Raw genomic sequence first — 15,476 nt, forward strand, 5'->3', positions numbered from 1 at the left:
CTAAGAGAGTCAAGAGACTTAATTTTCGGTGCATGTAGCATATGGAATGTGGCATGTAGAACGCGTTTGCTTTCGGTTGCTTTTGTTGCACTAAATTCATGTTTTTCAATTTTCCGCCTCAACAGTTGGTGCAAAAGTAGTTCAAAGTGGTTGCCAGTAGAAGAACAATAAAACAACATGGCCAGTAGTCCAGTTCCACATGAATATGCATATGGCTCGGGAAGGGGGGAATAATTCCTGCACTCGGAATTATTATTCTACATGTTACATCATGTGGCGGCACATCTTTTGTAGCACAGTTTTTAGGTGGCATTGCCATTAGGCTCTGCTCTCATTACTGACCGAATGGAGCGCCAAGTGCGCCGGGGGAATTGAATGTATACCTCAGCCTTATATTAATGAGTCTTTTTCATACAAAAACTTGTGTGTGTGTGGTCAGGTAATTTCGCAAATGTTCTCGGGGTTTTTCCGCATTCATACTAATATTTTTTGTTTTTGCGCAAGGACTTGACTCTGGTTTAGCACTTCCCTTGGCTGTCCCTTTTCATGCCAGCCCAAGGACCTATTGCCCAGGACGAAGACGACAGGCGTTTACGTTTGGGATTTGCATGAGCTGCATGAACTTTTTGCAATAAACCCCCCCCTGTCCTGCTTTGTCTCTTTATATCTGCCGAGATTTGAGCGACATATAAAATTTATGCGTGTGGATTTTATGAGCTTATACCTGTGCCTGTTTGGGTCCCACTTGGTAGTGTTTTATGGGAGTCACTGTCCTTTGCGGACAGGTGAAAAGAACCCAAATAATTAGGCAGCAACCGAGACAGGATTTTGTGGGGTCCCCAATGAGCTATGTCTTATTAAAGTATTTAATGAAACATTGTGGGTCTCTTATATTCAGGTCGTACATAATAAAGAGTGTGAATGAAAATAAAATTAAATTTTTTAAAATGACAATGCCACATACTGTAATATTTCTTCAGTAGTTTAGAATTTAATAAAAGTTTAGAGGATGAAATTACTTGGTAAATCAAAATATTGTCACTTTATAATTTTCTTTTTAAAAGCCAGGTTAAAAATAAAACAAGCATTGAAAAATGCCAGCCAAAACACAAAATTTTTATATTTTTAAATAATATTGTAAATAAGCCCAAGAACCATCTATTACTTGTACAAATTATGTTCTTTTTATTTATTTACACCATGACTTCATTTCGCCCACACGGCATAAAACAATTTGATTGTGTAACCCTTAAGAAACCCTTATTCAAAGCCCTTTTCAATAGAGGACTGAATTTGATTTTTTGTTTAAAATTAACCCGCATACCGTATCGACTTTGCCTTGTTCCTGTCAATATCACAACCAACCGGCAAACAAAGCTGGGTTCCAAAAACAATGAATCCAATAAATTTGCCACCGAGAGGAGGGCAGCAACAGCTGATGGTGGAAAAGTTTTGCCTAGGCGCAGGCCAAGAGGAATGATTACAAAACCATGATACCGCCCCCGGACCACCCACATTTCCCCCCTACATTTTGGGTAAAGTTTTCTGGGAAATGTCGTACTCGCAGCAGCACTTTCAATAAGCAATTTGGCTAAGTGCCCCGCCCTTCTGTGCCGCCTCGTTTTTGGCCCTGTCTGTGGCATTGTCAAGCCGATGCCATCAATATGACTAATCATGCATATCTTTCATAAAGCTGTAAATCTTCCAGCCTCCCCTCATAGTGCTTCATCGGCACAGTCGCACAGCTGTCGGTTCCAAATTGAGTCAGGCCACAGAATTCACTTTGCGTTTGCCCGGGGGCGTTTCAGACTTTCGAGGATTATTAAAATTACGCATACGCCGCGTTTTAAATGAAGTGCGCGACCAGATGGGGGCGGGAATTTCGGGGGGACGGGGGCGGGCCAAAGTCAACCATTAATATATAAACGTGCCTCTCGCATGTGTGTAGGTTGGATTTGCGGCATTGACTGTCGTATGTGTGCGTGTGTGTGGAAATAATGCGGAAAATTAAGCTTATTACTGACTGTAAAATTAACCTTTCAGAGGTGGCAAAATAATAATAAAAGTTCATTAAAAATAGAGCGATTATAAGAAAATGTTCTTTTTCAACTGGTTTTAATAAGTCACAGTTTTTTTAACAAGGTTTGGCTACTAATGAGTTATTAAAGGGTGTGAAATCCTATTATATATAAAAACTGCAAAGCAATAGTTCTCATAATTCATAAAATAATTCTTTTATCATCAATTAAAACTAGCTTATCATTTAATTATCTTTTCAAACTTTAAAACATGGCGTTCTTATCTACCAAACTGAATAGTAAATATTTATCAAATTAACAAAATAATAAAATTAAAAAAAAGTGCATTATGCGAATTATGTCAAATTTGCATTCTGGAATTACATACATATTTACATACATACATATACATACATATTTTTATAATTTTTTTTAAATATTTTATACCAAAATTTGTAAATTTAAGCCTAGCTTAAGTAACAGACTTTTTAATTTAAGAATACTTCAGAATTCTAAATGACAATTTTAATTTACATATTTAAGCATTCTTTAAAAGCCCACAAAATTTGTTATACAAAATTAACTTTAAGCCAAGAACAGGGAGTACAGTCAATAATAATTGACTTAATATACTTTTCAGCAACAGCTTGACCCTTCTTCCTCTCGAAAAGAGCTAACGCACACGAAAGCCATAAAAATGAGCTCAAATAATCCTTTGCATTTTAGGCATTTTAATTTTTATGAACCTGATTCGGCCTCAGGCAAAAGGCGATGGTGATGGTGATGGCGGCGGCAAAGGAATTAGGTCTCGATTGCTCGATTCATTTGCCGCCTCCATTACGGCAATGAGCCGTAAAACGGCAACAGCAACAGCAGAATCCGGCGGAGCAGCAGCCTCAATTTTATCTGGCCAGAGAATTTCCCAGAAATTTGAAGGGCCAACGAGGAGCCAGGGCAAACAAATATATACTTAGGCTGCTGCTGCTGCTGTTGCTGTTGCCTGCGGTCGTCGGATGGGGTTGTGCATAAATTAAAATATTTAATGTGCTATATGCCCGGCCAAATAGAGCTTTCGCATAAATTAAGCATCAGATGCCTGCCGATGATGCCGATGACCCTGATACGAATTTCCCGCTCTCCGTTTGATTTCAGCTCATCATGGAGATCAACAGCCATGTGGCGCTATTCCGGGACATGCTGATACACGTGGGCCAGGCCAAGGATTGCCCCGAGCTCCGCGAGAAGATCCGCAAGCTGCGACGCACCTGTGTGGAGGCACTCAAGCACACCGCCCAGATCCTGATGCCCCAGGTCAAGAGGTGAGTCAGCATCACTTTCTCTTCATTCTCACAGCTGCACTGGAAGAAGTTTTAACGATTAACCTAAATATGCTCAAATCAAAAGTATTTTTGAAAGTATGATGGTATATACAATGTTAAAATTCTTCAAGACTTAAGTCTTACCTTAAAAATTTAAAACATATATTTTGTAAATACATGTTTTAACATGGTCTAACAAGACCAGTAATCAAATGGGAATTTTCAAACCTTTTTCAAAAATACAAGAGAAATCATAAAAAAAATGTATTTAATTTAAAAGACTTTAATTACAATGTAAACCACATTAAATATGCAGAATTGGCATGTCCACAAGTTGTACACGGCTTTAATCAATTTTCTGCAGTGTACCCAAGCGGAAGACCCCAAAGGGATAGATAGCATTAACATAAACATAAACAGCAACGTGTGTGTGACATTTGGGGCATTTCCTTTATGTGTCTGTCCCTTCTTTATGGAAATGTATGCAAATCTAATTGCAGTCAAATTGGGAAGGGAAAAAGCGGGTGGAGGGGATGACATAAATAACAATTTGTTGGACTCGGATTGAAGACCCTTGGAATGCTCTCAAAATGAGTTAGTGGCTGAGTTTGAAATTCAATTTCAAAGTGCTGCATAATTTATCAGAGCACTCCACTCCACTTCCTCTCCACCCGAAAAGGCAAAAGTTAATAACATTTTTTCGAGCTGCCTCAGGCCGCACACAGCATATTGGGTAATTTTTTTTCATTAAACCTGATGAAAGGACCTGTCCGAGTGTGAGTGCATTTGTTTTTCTCATTTGTTTGAGAACACAAAAAAACAAAAACAAAAAACAAACAGTAAGGAAAAACTACACAAATGTGGTTGAAAATCATTTTGTTTGGCAATGAACGACGTGGTAGAAGTTCCCATCAATACGAAATGATTTTACTCTCGAGAGCTCAGCCCCATGTCAGCTGGAAAGGCAGAAAACTTTAACGTCCCAGTTGACTTTCGGGGCCTGTCTGTTTGCCGACTTCAATTTATTGATTTATGCCCCCAAAATGTTTCAAATGTGAAATCCCTTGTGGATGCCACACATGTGCCATTATCGCACCCCAAATGCGGCAACGCCTCCTGTTCATTTTTTTTTTTAACAAACATCTTGAGAGGGAATTCATACACAATACATACAATATTTGTAATTTTTGACACACAACCCATAGAATCTGTCAAATTTTTTGTTTGCCAAAAAGAACTTTTAAAGCACACCACGCTGGCACATGACAATGTGATTTATTATCGAGCAGACGCTTTAAATGTCACTCTGGAGTGGAGAAATGTCAATATAACGAGACGAGCATCCGCATCAGCATCAGCATTTTGTCCACACATATTCGAGTGGGCAAAAGTGCAGGAGAATGAAAGGAATGAAAACAGAAAAAGCGGAACCAGAGACCCAGAGACAGTTGAATTGATGATTGGCTGGCGGCAGGCCAGAGACATCAACAGCAACGGGGAGATTTCAATTAATTTCTGCTTTATTGACACAAATGAACGACTCGCCGGCATCCTCACTTTCACTGCTCTCCCAGAGAGCTGTGCTGCACCGTTTGCAAATGGGCGCACATGGCGTATGAGTGACGACAATGAATTAGCACCAAGAAGAAAGCAGACTGCTCGAGGACTCAAAGTTAAATTGAAAGTAAAAGTTCAATAAAGCAAAAAGTATGCTCGCAAAATGAGCAAGACAAATGGAAAATCCTGAAATGGGATGGGAAAAACTTCAAGCGCAACTTGACAATGACAGAGCCAAACTTTCTGACAGAGTTTCGTTGTTTGTTGTTTGTTGCTGTTTTATGTTTTGTAAGCACATGCATGACCCATGTGAGACAGCCAAAGTCACAATTAGTCGATAGTACTGTGGCAAAAAGGAGAAAGTAAACAAAGTTAGGACACAAAAAGAGCGAAAATTCTCTAAGTCGCTTATTTTGCCATCAATATGGCACTCTCTGGCAAGAAGAACAGGAGAAACCTTCCGATAATAGAAAGGAAATATTAGTCGGAGCTTTTAAAACAAATTACAATTGCAAATAACTACTAAGGGTAAAGTTTTAAAAGATTCTTACCTTGAATTTACCATTACCATTAAGAGAATTTTAAGACAGAATTTAAACTTACCACAATTGTATATTTAAAACTAATTGTTTTGTTAGACTGAATTTAAACCAACCACAATTATAAATTTAAAGATAATTGTTTTGGGATTTGCATATTCCACACAAAAATTATTAAGCAAATATTAATGATATTATTATTTATTTTTAGCTTGTTAAAATTTTTCATATTTTACTGTTTGTGCTAGATCACCACTAACTAAACATTTATAATAACAACTCAAACATGGCCCACAAAAGTTGGCTTTTAAAGCAAATATAGTTACCAATTAGCCCCAACTTTTGTGGTTTCCTTGGCCAAACAAGACGACAAAGTTGTAATACCTTGTGGGCACCCAAACCGCGCAAGTGCTTTTCCCACCTCTTCGAGGGGGTGCCAACTAGACTACCTACGTAGAGTCATACGCATTTCCATTTCCACCTACACACCCATTGCCATTTCCACTCCCGTTCTCAGATGGCGGCAGCACTTTGCCAACTGCCTTGAGTGACTGATAGTTGTTTGCCCGTTTGTTTGTCCAACTCGCACTTATACATGTACTGAAGATGCACGCAAAGAAAAAATCAATACCAAAAGGATAGTTAAATGTGAACTGGAATATTATTAAATTCCATACGAGTTCTAAGTAAGGTTTTAAGTACTTTTTTAATACATTAAGCCTACCTCAACACGAAAAAACTTGCCATGCTACTTATACTTTTATTAAAAATTATATATACTAATAATTTAAAATGTCAGTGGAATATTATCTAATAAATCCCAAATTAGTCTTAAATAAGGTGCCCTTAACTTTATAATTTCTCGCCGTGTAGCTTATATGGCACATATATCCTTGGAGGCGACGTTCGGTCCATTTCGCCGAGTTTGCGTTTGTGTTCATGTTATCTATCCATCTGTCTATTTGCCTGCGCTTACTTTTGCGCTTACTGTTTGCCTTGTAGTTATGTGCAGTTGTTTGTCGTTGCTAAATTACTGGCGCTGCCTTTGTGTAAGCTACTCGGTTCCTCCTGTTTTGACAGCAAGTTAGTCAACAGAGTCCTCGGGGTGCTGGGCTTGCTCCCATTCCGCCGTTTTCGCCATCCACCCACCCGAAAAACCCATCCCAAGTCATGTTGGCTTAAACGCATTTCCGCTGCAAATAATACTCCTTCTTCCTTCGTCCTTCGTCCTTCGCTGCACGGAAAACACAATAACACAAGGATTCTGACCTCCGGGGACAGCCCCATCAAAGCCCAAGCCAAACCCAAAGCCAATCTCATAGACGTCGTCGATGTCTGCGGCTGTGTCGGAAATTTTATGTTTCCTGCAACTGCTGTTGCCACAACACTGTGGAAAAATCAGGGAAATATTTTTCGTTCTTTAATAGGGATTAATTTTTAAACGAATTTATTTTATTTGTAAAATATGTCAAATATATTGTTTGATTTCGATTAACAAGTTAAAGGTATAGATAGTTAACTTCAAATTTTTGCTCTTAAACTAAAGTACTTATTTTTGTAAATGTGTAAATATAAAAAATGTATCAAAATAATTGCGCTTTAATAACGAGATATTTTTTAATTTTTATTTATATGCAATGGAAGTATTTAAGTTGCTGCTTTTAAATTATTTATTTAGTAAAAAAGTAGTAAAAAAGTAGTATAACAATTTAATAACTTTAAACGAAAGTCTTTTATTGTAAAAATTCTCTGAATACCATAGTACTTGCTGCGCTGCCTTTGCTACTGCATTGTTTTATTGTCGCCGCCGGCTACTTCGTTCATCATTTCGACACTTGATGCCGGTCCCCGGATGTCCAGGCTACAAGACGATATTCTGTGGTCATGTTTGTGAAAATGACAGCAAATTATTGAAGACAGCGCCGGCAAGGAAGTGGGTAAAGTTACGCAATTAGGTTGAGCGCTCGTCACGTAGCGTCAGAAATTTTAAGGAATTCTCCGTCTCGTAAAGTGTGGCAATTTTAACAGCTCTATATACAGCTGCAGTTAATAACTTCGATTGGGCGGCGACCCTGATAAACGCGTTTTATGAACGCCAGTCCCTTTCCCATTTTATACAATTTTCCCTTGGGTCTAGCGGGGGAATAAAAAATATTTCACTGTTATTTGCTATAAATGAATATAACGTCCGAGAGCTGTAATCAAGAGCAGCTGCTGACAACGGTCTGGACCATTTTTTCGGCTTTTTTCCGCCTTCTGTTATGTTTGCCCTTCGCTCTTTATTCGTCTTTCCTTTCCTTTTTTTGTGTTTGGTGGGTTTTTGGATGCTTTGCAGATTTTGTTTCGTTGCTCCAAACTTATTATTACGATTTTCTGGGTGTGGTGCTGGCGAAAATGACCCACGTTAATGTCCGCGCACCACAATCAAGAAAAGATGGGATGAAAGGAGAGGGAAGTCATTAAAACATTGCTCTCTGCCATTTACAACTTGCAGTTTTTCAAGGAAATCGCTTAGCATTAATTTGATTACGATTTGAGCATTAAAGACCAGCTCTTCTCCTCGTATTGGTACCGATCCTAATGTGTGATAATAAAATATTAATGTGGGTCATAACTGGATGATTGTGCATTAAACATTCTAGCTAATTTGTATACATTTATTGGGGGTCCTTCAAATTGTACAGATGTTAAAAACGAATTTGTATTACAGATTGGTTGTCTTTTATTCTTGAAAAGTATTAGCCAACAAATCAGAGATCAAATAATCCTTGTGATATTATTATTTTATGTTAAAAGTACCTAGAAAGGCATCTACCCCTAATCGTATACTCAATATTTATGTAAGCAAAAATATTCTAGACTCCAAGCTAAATGGAACCCCTCCAACACTAACATTCGCTTAGGCACGGAGCCCAAATCTAAATCGCTTTAAGGTGAATCCTCTTAAACTCACACTCCGTTTCAGATACACCTTGGGAAAGATTAATTCGCAATTTATTTGCTTTAATGCCAGCCATGGAGGGTGAAATCAGAAGACGCGGCAACACTTTCAGGACCTCCCCTCCTTGCCAAAATACACATTTTTCATTTCCAGCTCCGTAGAGTTTAGGCAATGCAAAAGCAATTTACAAATTGAATTTATTCCTGTGTAGCTGCAAATATGTTTATGGCAATTTATATTTGCGTCCCATTCCGCAACTGCCCCCGGATCCCCTCATAATTGCCCCGTCTGTGCTAAAACTGAAATTAATGTCAACTAAGCAGCAATTTGCGTACCAACTGTAAATTCTGAGTGTTTTCTAAATGGATTATACTGCTGCAAATCTTACAGAGTAATTTGTGAATTTAAATAATTTGTTTTCATAATGGTAATTTTGTAGAATTAAAATGTCATTTTGCTGCTGATCATGGCATTAGAATTTAATTTGGTATGCTTATTTGCAGCTGTTGAAATTGTAATGATACTATTTGGGCTTGAACGTAAACTGTATACCTTGATTGAAAATACGATAACAAAAAAATGAAAATTATAACTTTGCATATTACGTTTTTAATACATTATTTCGAAATTTCCAACAGATGTCTTGCAATTTTCGATTTTATGGGAAAATAAGGAAAGTTTAAAGCATCAAACAATATATTTTAAATTTACAGAAAAACTAGTTTTGCGTTTCAAAAAAATATTCCTGTTATTTCGACCAGAACAGCTGAATCCAGATTTAACAATCGGGTGGAAATGAATTAGTTTGTCGCCAGTTTATGGCCTCCACACTCGACCCAAAGAAATGTCATAAAATCATATAAATTTCATTTCACAATTTCCGCATGCAATTTGGCCTGCCACAAATGCGGCCCCCACAATGCGGCATTCCAGCTCTGCAATATTCCACACCGGATTTTCATGTTACCTTGCATTGCTCTCATTGTTTTTTACCCTTACCTGGTTTATTTTTGCAGCGCCATGGCCGATGGCATCCTCACCGACAACCCGCACTTGGTGCTCCTGTTCTACATGGCCCAGTTGTTCCTACGTGAACTTGTGAAAAGTTATCGTCTCATACAAGTCGTGCCAATGGATATGTCCGGCTATTATGGTAAGTTTAATGCAACACCAACGCACAATTCCCTGCCAACTGGGACCATGTTTCAGCTGTCGCCATGCCGATTGCGGGTCATTTCAAAATTGCGGTTGCCAGCAAAAGTCAAATTCAGACAAGGACTTTGGCAAATGGAGTTGGGTCCGTTTCAAATATTGTGATTTGTTTAAAGTGCGCGAAACAATTGCGGTTTCAGTACACAGTCGTACTCATACTTCACATTTGGTTTAATGTGTAGAACTTTTATATATATATACCTTAAATTGTTATTCGAGTTATTTTAACAAGCAGACTAAATAAAATGGGATGTACACTAAAAATATGAAGGTTCTATAAATTTTTTATCAGTACAAGCGAAATTTCATGCAATTTCATTTACATTTTATAATGGAAGAATTGTCATACACCCAAAGCATAATATCGGAACATTAAAAATTATTTTATAATTAATCTGGACTTTGTGCCATTATTTAAATATATCGTATTTAGATCCCCACTTTTGTTAAAAAAGAACTAAAAGATAAATTAGATTTTTATAATGGCAGAATTTCAAAAAAGACGAACCTACATTTAATTTATACATAAATTATGAAAACAAAATGTGCAATCACTTGAACCTCTCGAAACTTTAAAGACTCCAACTGCACAACTATTTCCTTGCATTCCGAGTGAGACTTAACGAGGATGCCGTTTCTTTGACATTGCCATTCAGGGCGGCATTCAGTCACTCAGCGAACAGACACTCGGTGCACGTTCAACAATTGTTTGGCATGCTTGGTGCTGTAGTTGCGATTCTGTGTGTGCAGGTCCTGCTCCTGGTCCTGGTCCTGGTACTGGACCTGGTACTGGTCCTGGCTGTGATGGCCATTCTTTTGCCATGTTTAATGTGCACGTGCGAGCGCAAAAATATGCAGGGCCAAACTTCGAACTGATTTGTCGCCAGGCTGACCATGGAAATTGCCGGAGAATATAAATGCGAACGCAAATGCCAATTGCTGATCATAAATTTTTAAATTACAACCACTGCGCTGGCACTGGCTTCTCACTGTCAACACACCCGGAAAATTGCGGAATGGGCCGTAAATATTTGCAGAGCCACAGTCTCTGGCTTTGGGCCCTTGGATGCGGCATTGTTGGTGCAACGAATTTACAGCGCACCCGCGCCCAACCGGCGAAATAAACAATATCTGCAGTGCAATGAAAACGCCATCAACGCAGAATAAGCAATAAAAAATTCAAAAATTGGAGCCCCGCTTTTTTGTGTGTGGCTGTTATAATTGCAAACCAAAATATACGCAAAATTGACAGGACAGAGAGATAGTGGGTGTTGATGGCATGCGTGGCTCCGATGGCAGCTTTATGTGGTCCTTTAATTATTGCCATGCTGGCGAAAAAGTTATTGCCTTTCAGGATATAAACAAAAATGGAAGATAAATGCAAGGACTTTTCCATACCCTCAAATGAAATAAATAAAGTAATTATTAAACAAATGGAAAATAATTAAAATAAAATTATAATTGGTTGGGAAATATATCTTAAATTTTAAATACGTTTCTCTGTAATAAGTTAAGCATACTCCCTAACACAGCTGATACCCTAAATATAAATGGCTAGCAAATATTGGTTTGCATTCTCGCAAAGCGATGAAATATGAATATTGCGTATACGCCGCATTGGATGATCGAATAGATAGCAATGCATTGATGCATGCCGCTCAGCAAGTTTTGCTAAGTAATTAATTCGACTATGCCTGATGAAGATTGATGGGCGATCGGAAATTGATTGCAGCATCAATCAATCAAAAGGCAAACATGGAAACAACTAAGGCACTTTAAAAAAAAAAGAAATAGACACAAATATGGAAAGTCTTAGGATAGATTGGGTATAAGGAAGTTAAATAATTGACATAACTTTTTTCATATATTTTTTGAAATACACTTTTCAACTTGTGATCATTAAATTAGGCAAAGTTAAAGCCAAAAGTTTATTTGAGACAAAAAGACAGACATCAAAGCGCGTCACAAATAAAAATGCCAAAGCCAATGAAGCAGTCAAAGAACGGAAATAAATAAAAACGAGGGGAACACAAACGTCAAAGGAAAATGTTTGCATAAAAATGAATGAAACGAATAAAGTCGGCTTCCTGTGGCTGTGGCCAAGTTAAACAAAATGGTTTATTTTAGTGCCAAGCTAGGGGAAAATGTTGTGCCAACATGAGTTTGACCCTGCTGCACCTGGACTTTGTGGTAGCTTTTCACTTGACTCTGATTTATCCTTTGACTTTCTCTTCCTTTCCTTCTTTTTGCAGAGAACCGAGCCGGGCCCTCGAACCTGGGCAATGTCATCAGCCAGATATTATTGTGCAAACAGTTTACGCCCGACTTCAACGAGGAGGAATTATGCAGCATCACCAAAGACTCCCAGGACATCGCCGTGCTCCTCTCCGAGATGCAGGAGTACATGCCGCAGCACGAGGCGTACTTGGGTGAGTGCTCCAAGTGCGCAGGCTCCCGTTCCCATAATGCCATTGCCGTGCACTTTGGTATTTGGCCAAGGTCCGTCAGAAAACAAAATTGTAGGGCACAGCTAAAAGGGCAGTGTTGCGCACAAAAACTGGACTGGCTATTTAGGTCTATAGCAGCAGGGCAAAGGCTTATCACCATTTTATTTGAAAAATATTATTTTTGGCTTATTAGCGTCTAATTTACATTTATTAATTTTAATATCTTTAAATTAAGTGCTATACTATTGTTTTAATAAAGATCAATACAGACTGTAATAATTCCATAGTTGTTGAAGATTATCACGAATGGTTTTTTTATATTTTACAATTTGACCTTTTAGACGAAATTATTATTTTTGTATTATATTTTATATATATTTATATTATATTTTTGTCTTAACTCAGTTGTGTCACTGGCATCTTTTTACATTTTTTTAAATAAACTAATTTACTATGTGTAGCACTTTGGAAACTGTATAAATGTGTAAATGATTATATTCTAAATATTCCTCTCGTCATTTATAACTAGAGTTTTCTGGTAAAATAACATTTTTGCCTATCTGAAATATAATAGGTATAAGTATAGGCAAATTTACTGCCAAGATACCAAAATGGATTCTGTAGAAATTTGACAGCAAATTAAGGACAAAGCCTGGCGTTTTAGTTAAACTTCTCTGATTTTTTCTCAGTGTCGTACTCACATATGGTATTTGCCTACCCCCCAAACTCATTAAATAATCAAGCGTACTGTTTACTCTTTCATGTGCTGTTTGCAGAACGCAACGCGGCCCTGGACACAACCGGACCCTGGCAGGCCAAGAGGCGCCAGAACTACATCTGCAAGAACATGAGCCTGCTCTGCTGCGTCTCCAGGCCCAACTATCTCTGAGAGCAGGCGGACAGTGTGTAGTCTAAGTTGGACTAAGCCCAAATGCCCAATGGAATGGCCAATGGCCAGTCATCGCACGCACCCACTACTTATATCAATTACTAGCGCCTAAGCTGAGCCTGCTGCATACCCGTAGTGGAAATTCTAGATCTTAAGTCGAGGAGCGGAACACTCAATTAGCATTGTAACATAATCAAAAGTCAATGGCGGTGCCGGGGAGGCGATGTTCGATGTTCCATGGTCGATGGTCGATGGTCGATGTTCTTCTCCTGCCATGACATGTGTATAATCAAAGTTAATTATGCTGCATATACAATATTACCAATTACACACACTACGGATATGGATATATACTATATATAGAGACGTTTAAATAGGGGAATGGAGCCAGTTGGGACTTTTTAGGCCAGTGAACTGTATCAATGTATAGGCCCAAGCAAAAACCACACACACACACACACATGATCCGGAAATGGTATAACCCTTGAGTTAACATTAAGATTAGACAGAGGCTGGGCCGAGGGATCGACGGGTGCTGGGAGCAAATGGCAGTTTAGTGGTAGTTCAAAACGATGTAGCCTTCGTAATTAAGTTAAAAGCCTGGCCAGGCAAGTGCTAAACAGAAGCAATAACAAACATGTTACTCAAACAGAAGTGTATGTATCTAACCAAATAGATGTGTAAATGAAATGTCTCTAGGTTTCCGTTTGTTCATTTCACGGTTTTCAAAGTGAACTCTGCACAGTACCTAAACAAAAACCAATAACCAATAATCGAACAACAAAAGAGCAACGTGTGACCAATAAATAAATCTGTTTAAAAAACAAGGTTTAACAACAAATTAATATCCCATTCTTAAATGATAATAATAAATTTTGTGAGTGTAGGAGCGAACAAAGAATTTCAATCAGCCAACCTTGTTAATATTTAAGCAACCAATAAATATTTATTTCAGCATAAAGGACTGTTTTGTAACATTTGTTAGATTTAAACACAAACATATATTATCCAAACAATTAAAGCGTAAAAGGTATTTTTATTTAAAATAAAATAGATGAGACCAAAAATGTAACAATGAAATTAAGGACAGCATTTTTACCCTTTCCCATTTACAAACCTTTTGTTTGCCGATAATGCCGAAAATGGAATGTAAAAGCAAATAAAATTATTGCACGGCCAAAATGAATAATTATGAGGTTTTGTGTTTCGGTCCCATTTAAATCGCATTAAAACTGCACAATTATGTTTTTACTAATTAAAATATGCTTTTACACAGCCGCAGTTCCACAAATGGAGAGTTCATAAGTTGTTTTTATTAAAATCAAAAACAAATTTCCATTTAAATGCATTTTTCATTTGGAGTGCACATACTTTTGGCCATGCGCCGCATATTTAATGGCAAATAATTGGAGAATATTTTTTGTGTACCAATTTAAATGGCAGGAAGTGAGCTGAAATTGTTTTACATTGTAAATCAATTTGCTGTGTAAACAAGAAAGAGCTGATCAACTATGCATGGGCTCTCAACAATTGTTGGATCGCTGAAATGACAATGAAAATGTAAAAACTCTGTTAGAACGCCCCAAACACAATGGGTCAAGTAGCTGGCAAATATTTGTAAATACTTGCAGCCCAAAAGCACACATATATATATAAAGCAGAATAAAGTTCAGATGATTATCTCATTATTATCGAAACGTAGTACAGATTATTTAATAATTTTTATTTACTTTTTCGATTTTAGGCATAAATCAAACACCAAACAAATTTACACGTCTTTAGAGAAGATAGTTCTAAAATAGTATGTTTACTATATAATATTGATAATTATTTACCTGTATATGAATGTATATTGCTTAGATCGTTTAAATAGGTATTCCATCAACAAGCCGTGATTGTTATATGATATTCATATAAGAATTATCTAAATGTATTTATTAAATGTTTGTTCATGTTGTTTGAAACTAAATGCCACTGAGAAGTAACTCAAAAACTCACACACTAGCAACAAGAAACTAAAAACCGAAACTAATTACCAAACTGGGTACCAATCAAATATGAATAAAGCTATTTTTAGAGAAACTAAAGCCATGACTTGAGTTTGTTTCGTGTTTTTGGGCCTGGGCTTAAAGCTCTGAAAAAGGGCCGAGAGAGTTAAATTGCGGCCAAACGTGTAACCCAGAATTTATTACACTTCATAAAAGAGCGATTAATGTTTATAGATGTGATTTTATCACGAACACCCGAGCGAACGATACAAAAGTAAGAACACATAAAGATGGAAGATTGCTGCCGGTTGAATCCTCGAAGGGAACTGGGAAATCTCACTCGTGGGTTGGTTAGTCCTCTTCAATGCTGATTAGGGAGTATTAAAACATTTTTTTTACATTTTATTTTGTTAAACATTTTATTCTATTAAATTAGCTGTAAGATTTAAATTCAAATAATACAATCTTTTTTAATCTTTGAAAATCTATAGCCCTGCGATAGTTAGTTAGTTATTAAATCTCAAGTATGCCCTTTCCAGGGTATAGTTAAGAATATCGATATTTTG

At 37.4% G+C, this 15,476-nt stretch overlaps 1 protein-coding gene across 2 annotated transcripts in view; it reads left to right on the forward strand.

Moving 5' to 3' along the window:
* Window positions 1-15,009, forward strand: part of LOC128262356 (uncharacterized) — a 31,439-nt gene extending 16,430 nt beyond the window's left edge. Inside the window, exons 3-6 of one of the 2 annotated variants that reach the window (XM_052996546.1) lie at window positions 3,171-3,337; window positions 9,391-9,527; window positions 11,839-12,015; window positions 12,810-15,009. In XM_052996546.1, the coding sequence (XP_052852506.1) occupies window positions 3,171-3,337; window positions 9,391-9,527; window positions 11,839-12,015; window positions 12,810-12,922 (594 nt within the window). In that variant the 3' untranslated portion in view covers window positions 12,923-15,009. The remainder of the gene's footprint in view (window positions 1-3,170; window positions 3,338-9,390; window positions 9,528-11,838; window positions 12,016-12,809) is intronic. The other variant, XM_052996547.1, reaches the window with a different exon arrangement.
* Window positions 15,010-15,476: the final 467 nt, after the last annotated feature.

Source organism: Drosophila gunungcola, unplaced genomic scaffold (assembly GCF_025200985.1).
Source record: "Drosophila gunungcola strain Sukarami unplaced genomic scaffold, Dgunungcola_SK_2 000001F, whole genome shotgun sequence".
Lineage (NCBI taxonomy): Eukaryota > Metazoa > Arthropoda > Insecta > Diptera > Drosophilidae > Drosophila > Drosophila gunungcola.